Source organism: Taudactylus pleione, unplaced genomic scaffold, assembly GCF_031769625.1.
Source record: "Taudactylus pleione unplaced genomic scaffold, aTauple2 ptg000203l, whole genome shotgun sequence".
Classification (NCBI taxonomy): Eukaryota; Metazoa; Chordata; class Amphibia; order Anura; family Myobatrachidae; genus Taudactylus; species Taudactylus pleione.
This window is the reverse complement of record NW_028284605.1, coordinates 9,098,836-9,118,733: the sequence shown is the minus strand read 5'-3', so window position 1 is coordinate 9,118,733 and position 19,898 is coordinate 9,098,836. Positions and strand designations below refer to the sequence as shown.

General features: G+C 43.6%; 1 protein-coding gene across 1 annotated transcript; it reads right to left on the bottom strand.

Annotated features, from left to right (window-relative positions):
* Nucleotides 1-202: 202 nt before the first annotated feature.
* PIGS (phosphatidylinositol glycan anchor biosynthesis class S) lies at nt 203-19,786 on the bottom strand. Its single transcript, XM_088477783.1, has 12 exons — nt 19,661-19,786; nt 19,444-19,583; nt 16,243-16,354; nt 14,529-14,618; nt 12,305-12,396; nt 8,629-8,863; nt 7,551-7,693; nt 6,990-7,104; nt 6,566-6,711; nt 4,506-4,606; nt 4,182-4,392; nt 203-546 (listed from the first exon to the last, which is right to left on the bottom strand). The coding sequence occupies exons 1-12, from the start codon at nt 19,692-19,694 to the stop codon at nt 271-273; spliced, it is 1,695 nt and encodes a 564-aa protein (XP_088333909.1). The 5' UTR covers nt 19,695-19,786; the 3' UTR covers nt 203-270.
* Nucleotides 19,787-19,898: the final 112 nt, after the last annotated feature.

Genomic DNA, 19,898 nt, shown 5'->3' with positions numbered 1-19,898 from the left:
CATGCTCACTTGGTAACAGCGCTCGTACCATAAAAAAAGTCAAAAAGATAATGCATTCTGCTGGAGAAAAGTAGTGACCTGGACATACAGCCAATACTGAACTCTTATAAAAGAGGCCGGTCCCAGCTTCCCACATGCCTGTGCATTGTGTTTTTCAGCCATGTTTAAAACATCCATATCACACACTCCGATAATAAATAAATTGCAGTCAACAGTGCTCTCCTCTCCCGAGGAATCCAGTGGAAGACTTGTACGGAGAATCCAACTTATTCAGTTAGTTTTGGCAGGTTCCTTCTTACTTGACTTGTATTCCTTAGCTATCTTTAACAGAGACAGCAGGATTGGGACAGCCATGGGCAAGAACAGAGGGATATAAATGGCAAATTTCTGATCATCCGGAAAATACAAAAGGTGGAGTAGTGAGGGATCAAAGAAAGCCTTCTCTGAAGATGTGATGGCTGCTTTGCTTGCTTTAAAGGCATTCTCCAGCCTGCCAGCTTCCAATTCAGACAGTGCAATCTGAATAGAGGACACAGAGTGGTATACCTATGGAGAAACACACTTGTTATAGTCACATCAACTAGAATAACGTGTCATGCATTTTAATAAATTAACAAGCCCAGAGGTTGATTTGTATAGATAAAATGCTAGATTAAAGATCCCTCTGATGAAACCGCCATGTTTGTGAGCGTAGAAACGCGTCAGTAGGTCCATTGTCAGTGGAACGCAGATACCGGAAGCTCCGAACCAACTTCCGGTGGCCGAAAGAACGTGCATAGCGGCAGTTACTCACCCGCTTACCCTCACCCAAGGACCTTTGGAGCGGAGGTCCCTTTGCGCAGGGACTCTGCGCCACCAGTTGCCGGGAGAGCAACCAGAGAGTGACAGCAGCACACAGTTGGCACTGTGACAGAAGGCCACTCAGTCTCTATTTCCTACATGAAGGCAGAGGTACGGAGCATCCAAAATATCCTCCCTACTCTTAAGGGGCCTATCCATTAGCAGATCTTTTCAAAAGATGAAAGACAAAAGATTTATCTTTTGAAAATTCCTGGGGCTGCTGTGACAGATATTTGTCATGTACATGACAGATTTTTTTCAAACGGCGAACGATTTTGCATGACATTCTGGGAGTGGATTTGTTTTATGTTTCTATTAATTTTCATTAAAAAAATCGTTCGTCGTTCACCGCGACAGATATTTCTAATATTTGTCAACGATAAACGATAACTGACCAACATGTTGGAGAGACAAAAGACCAAATTTGTCGGCCAGCGGGAGTGCGCATTTTGATCATTCAGAGCCTAACCATTAGCAGATAAATTGAACGACTGAACGTTAAATCGTTCATCGTTCAAATTTATCTGCTAATGGATAGGCCCCTTTAGGTAGAGGAACTGACTTTATTGCATGCATATAAAATAACTTTTCAATTGAGCTCTGCTTTAACCCATCATCAGCTGGCTTACTAACAAATTGCTGAATTGTGCTATTTCAAATCAAACCTGCGAAATTAACATCTGTGCTATTGCTGCATAATCTTCTGCTTGCTAAATTTACCATTTAATTTACTGTGCTATGCTACCTAAATCATTGCTTGCTAACTATTTATATCAATGTCAATAAGTATCAATTAATAAGTGCATTATTGGTTGTTGGTATTAATTCATATACAAAGAATTTTTCCACCTGTGTTTTACATGTTTTTATACATTGAATAGATTTAAGTAAAAATATTTTAAATCAGAAGCTGAGTGTGGGAACCCTTAGTAACTGTTCTATTTTTGTTGGTATATATTTTTGTAGCGCATCCAGACTCACATTGTAGGGGCAACCTGAACCAGACTGCAGTAATATATACACACGTCATTGTTTTTAGAAGCGCTCACTTTTTTCTTTTGATTTCCTACCTTGCTAGCTTAAAGGATGGCTAAAATAACCTGTAAACAATAGATTTCTTCTAGATATATTAAGGGGTCAATTTAATTAAGCCCAACCTAGTCACATGTGTGAGTAAGCGTGGCTCTATGCCTAACTTGCGGTACCGCCGGACCTGCAGATTTTTTTTGTACAGAAAAGGTAATTGGGCCGTGAGGGGGGCAAGTTGCAGGGCAGTTGGCGCAGTTTGTAGACAGTTATAACAGCAACTGCCCGCCCCCCCTTGCATCTAATTGAATTGACCCCTATAAATGTAGTATCCAACCTCCTTTAATGTATTATTTCTAACAGTGTGGGATTGTGCTTGACTGTAGTCTATCATACATATGTAAAATACATAAACACACAGATAAAGATGGGTCCACCCACATACATCTAGCCTCCTGGCACGTTAAACAGCCCTTCCTAGTCGTGCCGTGACTCAGTAAAGCCGAGCGTCTTTTCGTGCGTCTTTTTACCTTCAAATGGGTCTTATTCACACAACGATGTGAATAGATATAATTTTAATCAGCATGTCTATGTTCTCTGTGTGTGTGACTGCAGGGGTATCTGAATGCTAAACACATTACGTTACAGTGTTACAGCCACTGACACTAACATAGCATTTTGCGTGCAGATACACCAGCACTCGCACAGAGAGTGCCTGATTCAGAGCTGGACACTCTGACCAGAGCGCTCGCTCTGAATCAGGGCCCTCCTACCTAAAAATGGAGCGGCCTCTTGGACGCTCGCATAGCTGTGGGTTACCACCCACAGCTTAAGCGAGCGTCCATGATGATGGACGTGATGGTCAAGACCATCGCGACCATTGGGCTTGCGACGAGACCCTGCGGTCTCAGTGGGGCCGGACCCAGACGGTAGGCGTTCCCATGGGAACGCCTCCGTCTGGCAGCCACGCCTCCGGCACGCCCACCAAAGGGGGGCGTGCTGTCAGTCACCATCGACAGCACGCCCTCTTTGGTTCGAGACCCGGAGCGACAGCTTGGCTGTCGCTATGCGGGTCTCGTGCATGCGCATGCTGCATATCATTTTAATCAACAGAAGCTGCTTGTGCTATCTATTCGCATCGTTGTGTGAATAAGACGCATTTGAAGGTAAAAAGTCACATTGAGCTCCCGCGTTATGTGTGGCGCGACTTGTAGAGGTAGGTGGTGTCTGGGCACATCTGTATGGCTATATCTAGAATTAGATTTTCCCGATATGCCTATTATAAGGAGCTCACTTTTCCCCTTCCTAATTATTTTCCTTATTTTATGCACAAATAAAATGTAAAGGTGAATTGTACCACTGACCAATTAGACAACTTAAAACTGCTACGGTTAATCCTACTGCATTCTATTAAAAACTGTACACGTCATTTGTGGACTACACCATTGTTAATCAGCTCATCGTGTGCAAACAGTCATGAAGTGTACTTTTATAGGGTTATAGCGGTCAGATGATCTACAGTATTGACACAATCACCATAACTACCACCGTGCCTTTCCAGCTACTTCCACCTAATATCTAACTTATGGCTGCTAGAGGTCAGATGCCTCAGCACTTACACAAAAATCCAGGATCTGCAAACAAAAGGGCGACAGGACAAGGATTTGAAACAACCAGACTGACACAGGGATAACAGCTGTATTAAACTTCAGATGTAAGAAGTGATAACAAGAAAATACACATAGACCAAGCTAGAGAGAGTGTACAGAGTAGGCCAGAGTGCAGCCACACCATACAGAAGCAATAAAGACTAGGGTTACACACACAGTATGAGGTAGATAGACCAGACAGGATTTGGAGACCATAGCCTGAGGTAAAACAGAAAATAAACCAGCAAATTGCTGAATGAAGACCAGAGTCTTACAGCGGCAATGTCCTGGAGATTGGACAAAAAGCAGCTCTATCCTCACATTGCTAACACAAGACTGTGCTTGTTAACAGGTGCAGGACAGAAAGAGGCGAGAAACTGGCATGTTCAACAGGTGAAAATACTACGAGCAGAAGGAGCAGATCCTGGGTTTGAGCCCCAAGGCAGGGAAGGGGGGGCGGTGGTGTTCAAACATCAGTTCGTTTTTGTGTTTTAGCTTTAGATTTCTAATTTTTACAGACTTATTTTGAGGCTCTACTTATACATCAACAACAAAATGTAAAAATAAAACTACGCATTCTGCTGGACAAGTAATTTGGTTCAAAACAGAGCAAGAAAATACCTTGTCCATATTACAGTGTGAACTTAGATATGTTGCTGGACTCACCTCTGAGGCCACATTGTCATTAATCACTATGTTCCCAATCTCATCCAGAAGCTGAGCCAGAGAGGTCAGTGTGGTGGTGACTGTAGCAATGTTTTCCACAGTCCTCAACCAGAGGAGTTTATCCAGCTCCCAGTCAGTCAGTCCTTCGTTCCCGGGGTTTTCAAGCTGGTAGTTCTTGAGCACATAGACCTTTGGTATACCCAAAAGGAGCCTGGGAATAAACAGACAATCATACAGCATTATACATTGTGACTGCATTAAAAACATTTTCTGCATGGAAAACCGTACATATATTTCTACTGGATGGAACAAGAGATGCCTTACCGCAACTGAGTCAGGAAAATCTCCATCACTTTCACCATATCGATATCAATGCGTACCGGAAATTCCAACTCATCCGAATTTCCATAATCCACATTATATACCTGGAAACATTATGTACTGTTATTACAGAAAAACGGACATGAAAATAAGTAGAACACCCACCACCAGGTACTGTTTGGAATAAAGTTGGTGGCATGGGCAAACATGTGCAGCTTCTACAATACAAAAGGTATGAAGGCAGCTCTACAAACTGGGAATCAGTGTGACTATGAAATCAATAGTACAATCCTGAAGATGGACGTTTACAACCTATGACTATCATTTTACACGTATTAGTGCAATACAAAATCAGAAGCAGGTAACTGTACTGTATTTAGCAAGTCTCTCCAACTACTTCCCCATCTCTCTCCTCCCTTTTGCATCCAAACTCCTTGAGCAGATTGTCTACAACCGCCTTTCTTTCCCCCCACACCGTGCTTAACCCATTTCAGTCTGACTGCCATCCTCTTCACTGAAACTGCCCTCACGCAAGTCAGCAATGACCTCCTTACTGCCGAATCCAAGGGCCACTAAGTCTCTGCTCATTCTCCTCGACCTCTCAGCTGCTTTTGACACTTTCATGATGAGACCCTCATCCACTCACTAGTCATCTCCAGATTGGACTACTGTAACCTCCTCCTATCTTGCTTCCCTGTATCCCACCTCTCTCCACCCCAAACTGTGCTTAATTCTGCTGCGTGGCTCATCTTCCTCTCCAAACATACTACATCTGCCTCCCCTCTCCTACAAGCCCTACACTGGCTCCCCTTCCCCTTCAGAACCCAATTCAAGCTCAGACTTTCCACAAAACTCCAAACGGGCTATCAAGACCCACTTCTTCACCAAAGTCATCCTGCTTTCATCCTAACCCACTACCCAATGCTCAATGTCTACCACATCTGTGTCACCCCTGTCTGCCTTACCCTCCCCTTTAGAATGTAAGCTCTCACAAGCAGGGCCTTCTTCCCTCATGTGATTTTCCTTCCCTTACTTATGCTATCTACACCATACTCCCTGCAATGGCACTTGGTTTCTGCTACCCTGCTGCTTATTTGAGTGTTACGATGGAGCAAGGTTTATAAACCATGTACTTGTCCTGCATTGTCTTGTACTGTAAAGCTGGGTACACACTTGCAGATACATTGGCCGATCAATTGATCGGCCAATGTATCTGCAGCCCGTTGGGCAGTGTTTACCCGCAATATGTCAGTATTCACCGACATATCGCATTGGCTGTGCTGCACAGCCGATGGACAGATATGTCTGCAGACATACCTGTCCATCGGCAGTTGTGTACGGGCGGTCTGCAGACCACCCGTACACACACAGCAGCAGCCGTAAGTAGGGGGGTGGGACATGGCCCCTGGCCGCTGGGACCTGCGGGCAGACACAGATGATGGTTGTTCAGTGTGTACGAACAACCATCATCTGCAGATATATCTGTGTAGTGTGTACCCACCATAAGTCACTGTTTTGTTGTTTTCGCTCGTTTGTTTATTTGGCACTGCAGGAACCTTGTGGTGCCAAATAAATAAAGGTTATTAATAACAACAACAAAGTCTGACAAACAATAGGTAAAATAATGCTTCTGTAAATAAGCAACATATTAAGGTAGGCTTACCCATATTTGAGTAAAACCTTGGTCTTAAAAACAAGAGAAGTGTGGTTGAAAATGTAAAAAAGGACCAATGCATCACTATTTTTACATAGAATGAAACACTAATGGTTGTAAACTGGGCATAATATAGAAGCATTTTATCAGATTATCTCACAGAAAGAACTAATTAAGCAACAGCTTGGACAGCAGGCAGTGTGATATCAGCATCCTGCTGCCTTATCTCACTGTGTGCATTCTAAAGCCAGTGTCCTGCTCACAGCATATTCCCAGGTTTCTACAAATACTGTATGGGCTTGTTCATCAGTGTTTATCCAACTCATGTCATTGTAATAAAAGATTAAAACAAATAAACCTGTTAACATTAATTCACCTGTGAAATGCAACAATTTATTGATGCACTTACCATGATTCCTCCCCAGCGAGGGCTGTGAAATGCATTGGACGGCACTCTTTTGCCATCTTTATCCTGGATGTAAAGGGGAGAATGAAAATATTCCGGGACATACAATAAAAAATTCAATACGGGGTATAAGGAGGCGGCACTGGAACCTGAAGACAAAAAGAGTTGAATACAAAAAATGTAACATACTATCCAAACGGTTAGAATCTTTAGACTGCATATAATACACTGTACAACCAAAACACTTAGAACTGAAAACTAACATTAAAGTTTAGACTACGATCAAGCTAATGTATCTAAAATCATGCATCATTTAGTACACAAACCTGTGAATATTTAAAATGTAACAGCAATGTATAAATATACTGTATTAAATCTAATACAAGTGTTTTGCGGACAGTTATAGCAACTTTACAAGAGTCCTTACCGAGCCTTGCCTCTACAGGGTTAATCACGTGAGGCAAATTGTGTGCATTCAGGGTGTAGCTTGAAGTATCCCTGTCAAAACGAGGATTGACCCCAAGTATGGCATAATACAGGATCTAAAACAAGCATAAGTGCACTTTTTTGTAGCTTTGGTTATAAATCACCAACTAAACACTATAATTATATTTAAAGATTAATATAGTATAAAACAGGGTAGTATCAAATGAGTAATCAATTTAAATAGATAGAAAACAACAAATCCCGGACACATTCTGTGATAGTAAGCCACTTGGTCAGGCCAGTACAAGATATTTATAATTAAAATGGCGTAACCTAATAATTTATCAATTGAAAATGCCATGAACTCTGACATTTCTTATATAGTGGTCACTTTTCTATAGATGTTTATGGATGATGTGATAATTTACTGACTAATTGCCAATAAAATACAAAGATGTAGTAAAATACAATCTCTGTGAAGAATAACTCAATCATTTATAGAGAGCTTACAGTTGTGCATTGTCACCTATGGTTCGGACCGCTCAGATAAACAGTCACAAACCTGGGAATCGACAGAGAAGTTGGCCACTGGGTGCAGCTTGTCCAGGAATGGCTGGATGTACTGCTCTGAGGCGGAGCTTATGTTCCAGTTCAGGTAATGGGATTTTGGATCTGGGTTTAGCAAGGTAAATGTGATCTCATATCCTGAAAAGAAAGAAGTCAATTCTTTAGATCACAGGTTCTCAAACTTGGTCTTTCAAGACCCCAAACAGTGCATGTTTTCTAGGTCTCCTCACAGAATTACAAGTGAGAATTAGCTCCACCTGTGAACCTTTTAAAATGTGTCAGTGAGTAATGAATACACCTGTGCTCCTGCTAGGTGACTTGGAAAACGTGACATTTGTGGGGTCCTGAGGACAGAGTTTGAGAACCACTGCTTTAGATTTACATTCGAGACTTAGTTAACTGGTAGTGACAGCCTATGGTCGGTTACGGATTCTCCCTCCACCACAAACCTGTTCTACTCCTTCATCACACACAGGTATTCATTCCAGACTATTTACAGTGAGGAAAGGACAATTACATATGCACTATCTAGAGAAAGAATGTCAGATATGCAACTCATTGCTGTCCTTGTGGGCAGCACCTACGGCATAGCATTATTTATTACCAGTGACTTATATAGCGCACACATATTATGCAGCGCTTTACAGAGATGATGTCCATTCACATCAGTACCTGCCCCAGTGGAGATTACAATCTACCACATGCTCACACACACACACAAACACACGTTATTTATTGTTGGGACCCACTTAACCTACCAGTATATTTTTGGAGTGTGGGAGGAAACCCACGCAAGCACAGGGAGAATATACAAACTCCACACAGTTAGGGCCGTAGTGAGAATCAAACCCACATCATCAGTGCTGTGTGGCAGTAATGCTAACCATTACACAGTATGTGCTGCCCATAGCATAAAGGTCAACTGACTGACCCAAAATTATTTCCCCCACTTATCTGGACAACTCCTTATTAACCATAGGAATATTACACATAATATCTGAGAGAAGGATGACTGCAGCAGTAAACAAAGAGAACAAAACACATAAAGAATGTTAAATGTTCTGTGTCTGTACCGGGGCTGGACTTGAATGCTCTCCTGCTGTTCTCAAAGTCATCTTTACTGAATCTTTGACTGGAGATCCTATCAGACAGTGCAGATATGACAGCTTGTTCTGTAAATGACATGGTTTGAATGACACGCTCTACTTTACTATACAGGGAACGGCGGATGTCTTCGGTATTAAGTGATGGATCCAAAGAAAGCTTAGCAAAGAATCTTCTGTGCTTGCCAATGAAGACACTGACCCCCTGAAAAGAGCAATATAATGCGTGATTAATTTATAAATAAAACAAAGTGCACCTATCAACAGGAATTAGAACATAAAAGGCATCTGAATAACAAAATCAAGGCAATTTGTGTATGTTCAAATTACTCTGTGACTTTGTTATTTCATAGCTATGCCAGACAGCTACACATGCTGAGTGGTTTTAATCTGTCTCTTGGAAGGGCATGCCAGTACAGTATTTCCAAACTGAAATGGAGAAGACAGATCCAGCAATACTTGGTGTACTATAGAAGATGGTCCTGTCACTGATATTGGCACAGTAGGACAGAAAAGCCAACCATGACATTATTATTCTTCTTTATGTGAAGTTTTAGCTACTTGCTTATAATTCTTTGCATGGGGAGAACAGGACACATCAAGATTGGCATTAACCCCTTCCAACTGTATGAAAACGGACATTTTAGAGATTTTGTATGGTTGTTTAAAGATGGTGTCCACGCTCTGCGGAGCCTGCTGCCTTTACTGGACAATCACAGTTAATTACAGCGTGGGAACAGCAGTGCAGTATACAGCAGGGCTTAACAAATTTTTCTAAAACCTAGGAGCCAGGATGAAAGTGTAGGAGCCAGACCCCCCCTTCCCCCAGGGCAGCATTACTGAACACCTACGCTTCAGGCAAAAAAAAAAAACATGGCCACACAACTAGCAGGGTACCCCAGGTAAACCACCCCCCCCCACAGCCACATTATTGAGCAGCTAACCCCCCTCTCCAGGCAACCAACCCCCAGAAAGACCACCCCCTCTGCAGCCAAAAAACCCCGGGCAAGCAAAGCCACCGCCGGAAGTGTGCGAACTAGAGAGTGATGGGCCCAGATCAAAGAATATGCTTTGGGCACCGCTATGCAGTGCCCCCAGTAGTAATCCCCCCTTGTAATCCCCCTTGTAGTGGCCCCAGTAGTGCTCTCCCCCTTTCAGTGGCCCCAGTAGTGCTCTCCCCCTTTTAGTGGCCCCAGTAGTGCTCTCCCCCTTTTAGTGGCCCCAGTAGTGCTCTCCCCCTTTTAGTGGCCCCAGTAGTGCTCTCCCCCTTTTAGTGGCCCCAGTAGTGCTCTCCCCCTTTTAGTGGCCCCAGTAGTGCTCTCCCCCTTTTAGTGGCCCCAGTAGTGCTCTCCCCCTTTTAGTGGCCCCAGTAGTGCTCTCCCCCTTTTAGTGGCCCCAGTAGTGCTCTCCCCCTTGTAGAACCCCCAGTAGTGCTCTCCCCCTTGTAGAACCCCCAGTAGTGCCACACGTAATAAAAAAAAAAAAAAAAAACACTTACCTGAATCCCTGCTCCCGCCATCCGCTCCTCCGTTCGTCCTCCCGGGCCGGGCCGGGCCGCTCTGCATTATGGGAGAGAAGTCATGACGTCTCTCCCATTACCCACTGCAGGAGCCGGAAGATGGAGCGGCTCCTGCAGTGGGCACAACGGCAGTCAGTGAGAGTCTAACAGACTCATTGGCTGTCACTCAAAACAAACACACAGCTGTCAGCGCCTGTGTGTTTGTCAGTCACTGTGTAGCGCTGACCGAACTCCGTCCGGTCAGCGTTACACGCACGGCGCAGTCTGCCCCCCGGCCCAGCCCGCCACTGACTACAGGGCCCGGGGGTTGCTGAAAATCTGGTCGCCAGGCAACCAGATCTGGTCGCCATGGCGACCTGGCCCCCGGGTTTTGTTGAGCCCTGGTATACAGTGTTCAAAACTAAATGCTATGGGAAACTTAGTCGCATACATCTCTCTATTTACAGCCGAATGGGTGAAAATGGGAGATAATGGGGCATTTGCACAGTTCGCACACAGGCTAGGTTTAGTGAGGACGTGTAGAAGGAATTTCGGATATGTTAAGTTCTGTCTGATCTCACACAGATGACTTGTATAAAGAACAGGGCTGGTGCAAGTACGCCCAGATAATAATGACTTCTATGAAAATAATTGTATTGAGAGGGGCGGTGCAGTGGCATAGATACATACAACTCGGCATACTAGCGAATATCCACATTTGGAACCGTGCAGGCAGTGTAAGTTTAATTGCCATGGACTTGCATGCAACTTCTGACACAAAGTGCACAGCAGAGCGACTATTTCAGGTGGCATCATTAGAGAGCCCTCCTCTCAGTGACATTCAGACCAGTAATGAGTAAATGATGTCTGGATCAGGCTACCTCAGCCAACCTAAACAGATAGATCCAGGGAAACTTGATCCAATAACCGCTTGCTTACTAGTGGCAATTAGACTCCGAAAACATTGGACTTATAACTGTTGGTAATACATAAGCCAAATCGTGCCTTAAGACTCCTAGTTCACCAGTAAGAAAAATAAAAAAATAAAAAGAATACAAATATGTTGTGAAAGGCATATGTGACAGTCAGACTTGGGTGATCAATCCTAAATTGAAGCCTGGACCTGCCTTTCCTGCTGTGCCCCGCAGAAGGATTTAGAGTTGGGAGGGGCATGTCCTGGTTGTTGTTTTTTTTTTGCTTTGCACCCAATTCTGAATCTGCCCCATTCTGCACACATCGTCAGTATATTATATACCATCGTCAGGGCCGTAACTAAGGTAGTGCGACCAGTGTCATGGCACAGGGCAGGGGGCGCTGTTTGGGCCTGTCAATTTTCTGTTTATTATTATTATTCTCATTTGTTGCTTCCTCTTCTTTTATCCCCAGCATCTCCTGGCCTCCCCTATCTCTTCACTGGCCCTTACCCATGAGGCCTGCCCCTTTTTTGGGTGCATTATGTCCCTATTTTAAAAAATAGAGGGCGCTAGGCTCTTTCTGGCACAGGGCACCAAAAAGTCTAGTTACGGCTCTGACCATCGTACAGTACATCAGAGGTGACTATGGGCCAATTCTTAGTCTGGAACCCTGTGATATAATGTAAGATTATATAGGATGTTGGAAGAATATACAGTGTGTTTGCCACTTTGCGGTACAGTACTATTGCTATGTGCAGGTGGTATTTTATTCTATATTCGGTGCTACTAAACACGTAAATCATGGGACTTCTTGTGAAAGATTGCGGAATCATGCAGCTTCTACTTAACATATGTAGAATAAAGTGAATCATAAACCCAATATTAAAAACCATACATTCAACCAACTCTCCATTGCAAACGTGCTGACATTTTTTGTGTGCAATGCAAAACAACGCTGTCATACATCTAAAAATAACACATACCATGCATCTAGGAGCTAGAAAATGCACAGCAAAGAGGTAGTGTAAAAATCATAGTCAGCTGCAGGAAAAAAACACTTAAAGAATAAAAATATAGAAAGAAATTAAACTCAAAAGACACAAAAATGTATATGTATCTCCACTGACTAGATCATCCATAACATAAGGCAATTATGGCTGAAATAGTGAAGAAAGGGTCACCAACATCCAATATGGGATGAGAATAATATTACAATGTGACAGATCCACAATACCTGAGGGAAAAGGGGAGTAGCTTCTGGTATAATATACAGTGAGAGAGACCCCTGTGCACCTTTGTTTAGCTGCTGAAGAGCATTATCTGCTTCTGCAAAACAGAAGTGTAAATGAATAGTTACAGTGTTTGCTAGCTCATATTTATACCTTGAAACACTCACTAGAATGCTTTCAACTCATCACTGCATTTTGAATACTGAAATAACATGTGATAAGCTAATAAAATAACAAATGATGGGAACACATAACACAGATTGATATTTTACAAATGTAGGCTAGTCTTTAAAGACACCTTTTGCTGTACAGTTTGAGTCATTCGTATATCCCAGTATTGTGACCAGTAGACAGAACTTAAAAGTCTACCAACATCAAACAATTACAAAAATGTATTGTTTTAGGCATTTCATTTTAACATTGCTTTTTGTATGGTCACTTTACAGTGTCCTTTTTAATTCTCCTGGTAAATCTTTGCAGGTGCAGTAACTTGCCATGTCTGTCATTCTTTTAGACAACGTCCACTACTACCGTGTTTCCCCGATAATAAGACACTGTCTTATTTTTTTTGTTGTTCAAAGAAACACCATAGGACTTATTTTCGGGGTAGGTCTTATATTAATTATCATTGACAGCAGTGCCCCTTATGCAGGCCCCCTTGTAGAAGTGCCCCTTGTGCAGGCCTCCTTGTAGAAGTGCCCCTTATGCAGGGCACCCCCTTGCAGGCCCCCTTGTAAAAGTGCCCCTTATACAGGCCCCTTGTAGAAGTGCCCCCTATGCAGGCCTCCCCTTGCAGGCCCCCTTGTAGAAGTGCCCCTTATGCAGGCCCCCCCCTTGCAGGCCCCCTTGTAGAAGTGCCCCTTATGCAGGCCCCCCTGTAGCAGTGTCCCTTATTGCAGTGCACTTACCTGACTCGCCGCCGTCTGGGATGTCGCTCTCACTTGCGAGCTGACTGGATCTAACATGATCCAGCAGGCGCGGCCGCACAGGATCCTCAGCGTGCGGGTGACGTCATGACGTCACTCGCGCACTGCATGACTGGGAACGCTGGTCTCTGCAGCATTCCCAGCTCAAAATGAGATTCAGGTAGGTCTTATTTTCGGGGTAGGGCTTAATTTGGACCGGGTTACAAAATTAAGGGTAGGGCTTATTTTCAGGGTAGGTCTTATTATCGGGGAAACACGGTATACACAAATACAGTAGTCTGCAGTGTCTGCGATGCCCTCTTGTGGCAAGTGCGGAATACAACATCTAGAAACACTGCTGTCATGTACAAGATAAGAAAATGCATACATAAATTACATGCATATCTTATATATCATATTCATTGGTGTGTTTGTCTGAGTGTCTGTCCGGTTATGCATGCAGACACCCTTACACCGCTACAGGGATGTGGTCTAGTTGGCTCCTGGCCAGGTTTTAGGGGGTTAGGGTCCCGGTTGGACATCCTATTGGTGTACGCTGGGCAAAAAAAACATACTTTGTGTACGCTGGATCCCAGAAGACAAACTAGGGGGTTGAGGTCCCGCGGTTGGATCTCCTGTTGCTGTATGCTAGGCAGAACTTTGACCCGGGGATGCTGGGCAGAACTTTGACCAGGAGAGCCTATTCTGGGCCTTCCACTGGATGGATTTGGATGAAAACTTCACAGAAGGGCTCCTAATGGAGTGGTTGGGGTCCCGGTCGGACCTCACAGCGGAGTGAACTGGGCAGTACTTGGACACAGGTAGCCTGTTCTGGGCCTGGCCACTGGATGGATTTGGACCACATCACATAATAAAAGTTAATACCTTGAAGATTTAAATCCGGGCAACACCGGGGAATTCAGCTAGTAAAATATATATTTGCTTTATTACTGGCTGCAGCTGATGATGGTTTCTTATAATAGCCATCTAGTCTTTCAACACCAGTAGCTACAATGGTTATTGGAAGCTCATGGGAAAAGGACCATCTTTACGCCGGTTATAGGTCATTGTGTGTAACTGGTTTGTGCTATGGTACCCTCAGCGTGCAGCACTGTGTAATATGTCAGCACTTTACATAAAAGATAACAAATAATATACACACACACACTTATAGTGCATGAACTTGACAGCTCTAATGATTATCACTTTCAGAGGAAACTTACAAGCCTTTGATTTATTCCTCTGTGGCACAGAGGGGATCCTACATGTTTCCTGCTAGAAATAGTCTCATTTGAGTGGAATAAAAGATATTGTAGCTCTGTACCTGACAGGCTCTGCAGTGACAGAACCTCATCCTCCTCAATGCTTGTCCTTCTGTATTTGAACTCGTAGCGGCAATTAAAACTGGTATGAGCTGCAGAGAGGACACATTTAACAACAATAATGGATTTCAGACAACCATTTCTGTTGGGCATGTTACAAATAATACTAATGCCAGAGATGGTAGAGCAAAGCCAGCATATGATATCAAGAGCTCATGGGGCACTTGGAAAAATTGAGACTTATAAAGGGGGAGGAGATAACTTTCTTAAACGTACCCGAGACATACTTTTACCTCTACAACCCATTGTTCCAGTGTCCCACAATGGACAAAGAGGATGTAATGTGAGTAGAAGGTCTGATTATAGCCTCTAATACCTTCAAGGCAAAGTAGCCATTAAGCAATTATTAGCTATATGGTATTAGTAGCTATACTTGACATGATGAGAAGACTTAAGCTCAAATAATTTATCCTCCAAACTAAGCCACAGATGTCAATGTAGGGATTAATCACACACTACAAGACCACAAGGTCAGCTAGCATTCTACCACCATCATCTCCTCTTTGAAGGTAACAGACAAATTTAATTTGAGAAACAGCAAATGTTTAACGCAAAATTTGCATTCCAGTCACCTAAACATACAACGGGATTAATAAAATTAAATTAAGCCCTCCTATAGGTTTAGTGTTTGGAGACTTGAAAAGAGGATCCAGTGGATATGTCCATGTGAACACTAAAAGGAAGAACATACTGAATGTCCAGACAATAACTTACCGTAACAGCTGCACTTCCCTGGGCAGCCCGATTAACCATAAAGTGAAAAGTAAAACCAGGTATTGTCCAGCCCAGGACAAACTTGTATAGAAATGTCCCTCAAGTAGAAGCAATAGCTGCCTAGTAGTTGGTCAGTTAAAAATAGAATGGGCCACACTTGAACACTATGAGTAGTAGCACCTACTTCACACTAAAGAGAAAGCTGTACTAAAATCTGACACTTAAAGGATCAATAATCATCAGCATGGAGGAAAAAAATAGGCAAATGTTTCCCGGTAACAGTCCAGGCATTAGGAGTAGCAGAGTGCGTTTATAAGGCTGACTGCAGTTTGCAAAACAGATGAAACAAGCTAGAGACGTCTCATGTTACACTGTCCTGACTTGCTGTCCTACTGGTAGTAATCAATGCTTTCAAGGCCTAATGAAAGGAAAGGGGGTGTTATTGTTGGTAAAAAGGCATGTTTTTCTAATATCCAGCTCTATATAGGACACATTTGTGTGAACACGCTCTCATTGAACTTTGCCTATGTGAGAATTACCCCCTTATATTACAACCCAGTTCCACCTCTTCAACGACAAGTGTGGATGGGACCGAAATGTACATGATTCTGCATTGCCAGTAATTGGTGCACCCAATTTATGCAGACGAGTATGTGCTTCAGCCACAGTGTTATAACCATTCATGCTAAAGAATGAGAGGCAAATGGGTCTATTTACTAAGCAGTGTTAGGAGACAGAGTGAAAAGTGATAAGTGCCAGCCAATCAGCTCCCAACTGTCATCTCACAGGCTGTGTTTGAAAAATTATAGTTGGGAGCTGATTGGCTGGCACCTTATCACTTTTCACTCTGTCTCCTAACGCTGCTTAGTAAATAGACCCCAAAGTCATGTAATACAGACATTATTATGTAGGCCTCCTCTCAGTCCAGGAAGTTATACTCACAGTTTAGTACAGTCTCTTTCTCATTCAAGTCTGAAGCAGGGATTCTCCTTTGCTGTTCCGCTGTCAGTGTTCCTCTAGAAAATATCACCTCTATGGGGACAGTGAGCTGCAGCTAATGTACAAAATTAGAACAGGTTATGCTATACACACTGCACGTCAGTGACAATACTGATAAAAACTCATAGCCATACAAAAATATGTGAAAACCTTGTTGCCACATAACCTGCATTTCATCTAGCTTAGAACTAATTAGAAAAAGGCAGTATAAGAATGTATGTTTGGTTGATTTAGTTACAGAAAACACCCTAGCTATGTTATATGGAAGACGGTAACAGGGAATGGAGGGAAAGCCAGTCCAGGAGTGAACAAAGTTCAATGTGATACCAGGATATGGAAGTTGAGGGCCGGATTCAATTAGACGCAAAAAGCCATAATCCGCGAAAACGTTTTGCCTATTGCCGCTTCTCACATGTTTGCGTTTTATCTCCAAATTCAATTCCAGGACGTTTTTGCGTACGCGGAAACTCAATGCACTGAAAGCGGTATCTCCAATGAATGGCAGACGTAAAAAAGTGCAAAACCTATTTTGGGGCGCAAATGGTGGGAATTGATTCAGAACCCTTTGGACACACCCCCCAAAGGACAAATCAGCCAAAAAAAGAAAAAATTTCACCTCAGAACACCCAGAATGCGAGCGCCCAGTGGGCCAATTTTGGTAAGCAGAACTGGCGCAGCGGGATGTGTGCTAATAGCACACATCTGTAATGATTTCCAGTGTCAGAACACATTATTTTGGGGTACAGACCGATTCCCCAATTCTATTCAGTACTTTCCGCCTGTTATGCATTCGCCGATTTCCATTTTCGTCTGTTCTGCAATTGAATAGGGCAAAACGCGAGTCCCAAACAGGCAAAAGGAAAGTACAACAGGCAAAAAGTCTGGGACGTTTCGCAGCTGATTGAATACGGGCCTGAATCGGCTTAAATACTCACTCCCAGACAGGCTCCCTCTACATCAGTGATGGGCAACAGAGGTCGCCTCCAAAGTTGGGGATGGCCCTGTCTAAACCTTTTAATACCTAAAACGAAAACCCTTATAAATACTGTAAGCAGACACTTTGGTGGCATTACATACAGTGGAATAAAATATGGACAATGTTGTAGGGAAGTTGAATGATTTATGTTAATAAAAAAATTTAAACTGAAAGGTAAGCAGTTTTGATTTCAACATACTAGTAACTTCTATTATTATATAAAAATTCAAAAAATGTTATATACTCTTCACATACCAGACACTCTAATATTCCCTATGGGCCTGTTTTAGGATCACACATAAACCGGTTACAATACCACCTGTATCCTGACTTGGTCACTGCATCAATATGGCCGTTCAGACCCCAGGCCTTTATGTGCAAGAGCAGCCATCGTCATTATTATATGCATTTGCACCATCCACATCCTTCGTGCAGGAAATCCGACTTAAGCTGGGTAGACACTAAATGATGTGTGTACCCAGCGCTATCGGCAGCGGTGGGCCCCGGCGGGGGTGCCAGCATTGGTAAGTGCATACACACTTGCCGATGACGGCAACGACGAACGACAGCAGGGGGGGGCGCCTTAGCGGGGCTATGCTGCATTCGGTAGCATGGTATCGCTAACGATATCCCCAGATTGTACTGCAAGTACAGATGACTGGGGATATCGTTAACGATCAAGTGCGTACACACTAGACGATAAAACTAAATTGTCATAACGATGTGTCGTAAGCAATATCGTTAAGAATATCGTCTAGTCTACGCACCTTTAAGTCAGATGGATCCCTGCATAATCTCACCTCCAAGATACCCCAACTCTGTCTATGAAGCGTATTCAATTTGTTTCGCACCCGCGATACTTTTTCGCCTCCGGGACTTTCCGCCTACTTCGACTGTTTTGGAGGCGGAAAAGTATCGCGTACGTGCCCGCTTAACCCCGTATTCAATTTGAAAGTCGTCAAAAACCGAACACGGCGAAACTGAAACAAGCAGAAAGTCATGTCAGATTTGGGGAAATCAGCCTGCCACCCCCCAAGAGATGCTCTGACATGGGGGTTCCCTATGGTTCCCCCCGATTTGGCTTGCTGAAGGCATTTGGTGTTTTTAAACGGGCTCAATAGCTGTTAAATTGCATTTTTGCATAAGTGGTGAAGAATAGTATTCAGGAGTTGCTTTTTCAGAAAATAACTTATCCCAGCAAATTTGGGGTCCTTGAAAATGGGGGTCAGCATATTTAAAAGTTGCTAAAGTAAAAAACATAAAAAACATGAAAAATCCACCTGCCGCAAGCACCTGCAATGAAAAAAAACACATGGGGCATAATTGGGGACCCCCTGGAGTCTAGTTCCCTAGTTTTTAACTTTGACCCCAACTTTTTTTTTTCGCCCCCAAAAAGTGTGATTTTTTTGGGGGTGTTAAGTTTTTTTCTTTTTTTTTTTAATGTACGCAGTTTACCTTTGGGGGACTGTCTGAAGGCTGCACTGGGGTTCCTGCAACGTTGCACTCCAAATCTGCACTTTTTTCCGCCTGCTATTCATAGGCGAAACTTATTCGCCTATTACATTGCATTGACTTTCCGCCTAGACAGAAAGTCTTTCAAATTGAATACGGGGATACTTTTCCGCCTGGCGAAATGACCTCGGCTTTTCGCTCCAAATTGAATATGGGCCTATATGTCCAAAGGACGCTTGTTCTATGTGCAAGCTCCCTTTTGCCAGCCAATAACGTCCACTCAGCTATAAGTAAGAAGCACACAACCGTGAATCGCTTGTAAATGATCTAAATTGCACATACAGGCTGCTACATATTCGCAGTTTGCAAAAAAGATAGAAATCAGATGCCATTTGGAACCGCGTGTAACTGTGAATGAGGCCCTGTGTGTCTGCATCTGCTTTTCCAATTGCAACATTTTTTAACAATAATTGTACTACAGCTCAGGTCATCGCAAGTGCTTGCGGGAAAAGAATAAAAATATCACAATGGTAAGTATCTGGTATCACCATGGATAGACACTGCCGGGACTTTATGTACCTTTATCAGCCTTATTATAAGGATCATTCTAGTTGAACCTAACACAATAATAAGCAGCACAAAGAGAGACGTCCATTACCCGGACACACCTGCCCCGGAAACACAGCCCCCATATAACACACAGCAGCAGCTCATACCCGCAGCAGTCCCAGCTGGCTGATCTCGGAGTACGGCAGAGACGCCCGGTAAGTCTCCGTTGTTTTCCACCAGAGGGGTAACCCAACCACGGCGGCGACGAGCGCAATGGAGAAGGCGGCACGCCGGCCGCGAGAGGCCTCTGGGGGTGAGAACAAGCGTGAGATCAGCCCGTCACCAAGTTAGGGCGTCACCACATAACCGGGCGTCAGTACTCACCCACCGCAGCGGCGCCTGTCATGGGGGCCACCATTATTGTGTCTGTCACACACACCGGCTGCTTAGCGGCTGACTAGGGCAACAGCCAATCACAGAGCACTATTGGCCTAGCTTTAAGATTTTGTGTCTCCAGATATGCTCCCGTATGGTTCGCAGAATCGGCCATTTTTATGGAGACCGCAGACAATATAGGTTTACGAAACGGACTCGAGCAAAATGGTTCCTTAAAGTGGTCAGC

Coding starts and splice junctions, on each gene's coding strand:
- PIGS (XM_088477783.1), bottom strand. CDS start 19,694: ATGGTGGCCCCCATGACAGGCGCCGCTGCGGTGG. Junction 19,584..19,660: donor GACAGGCGCCGCTGCGGTGG/GTGAGTACTGAC, acceptor TCTCACCCCCAG/AGGCCTCTCGCGGCCGGCGT. Junction 14,619..16,242: donor GAAAGAGACTGTACTAAACT/GTGAGTATAACT, acceptor TCCTCTCTGCAG/CTCATACCAGTTTTAATTGC.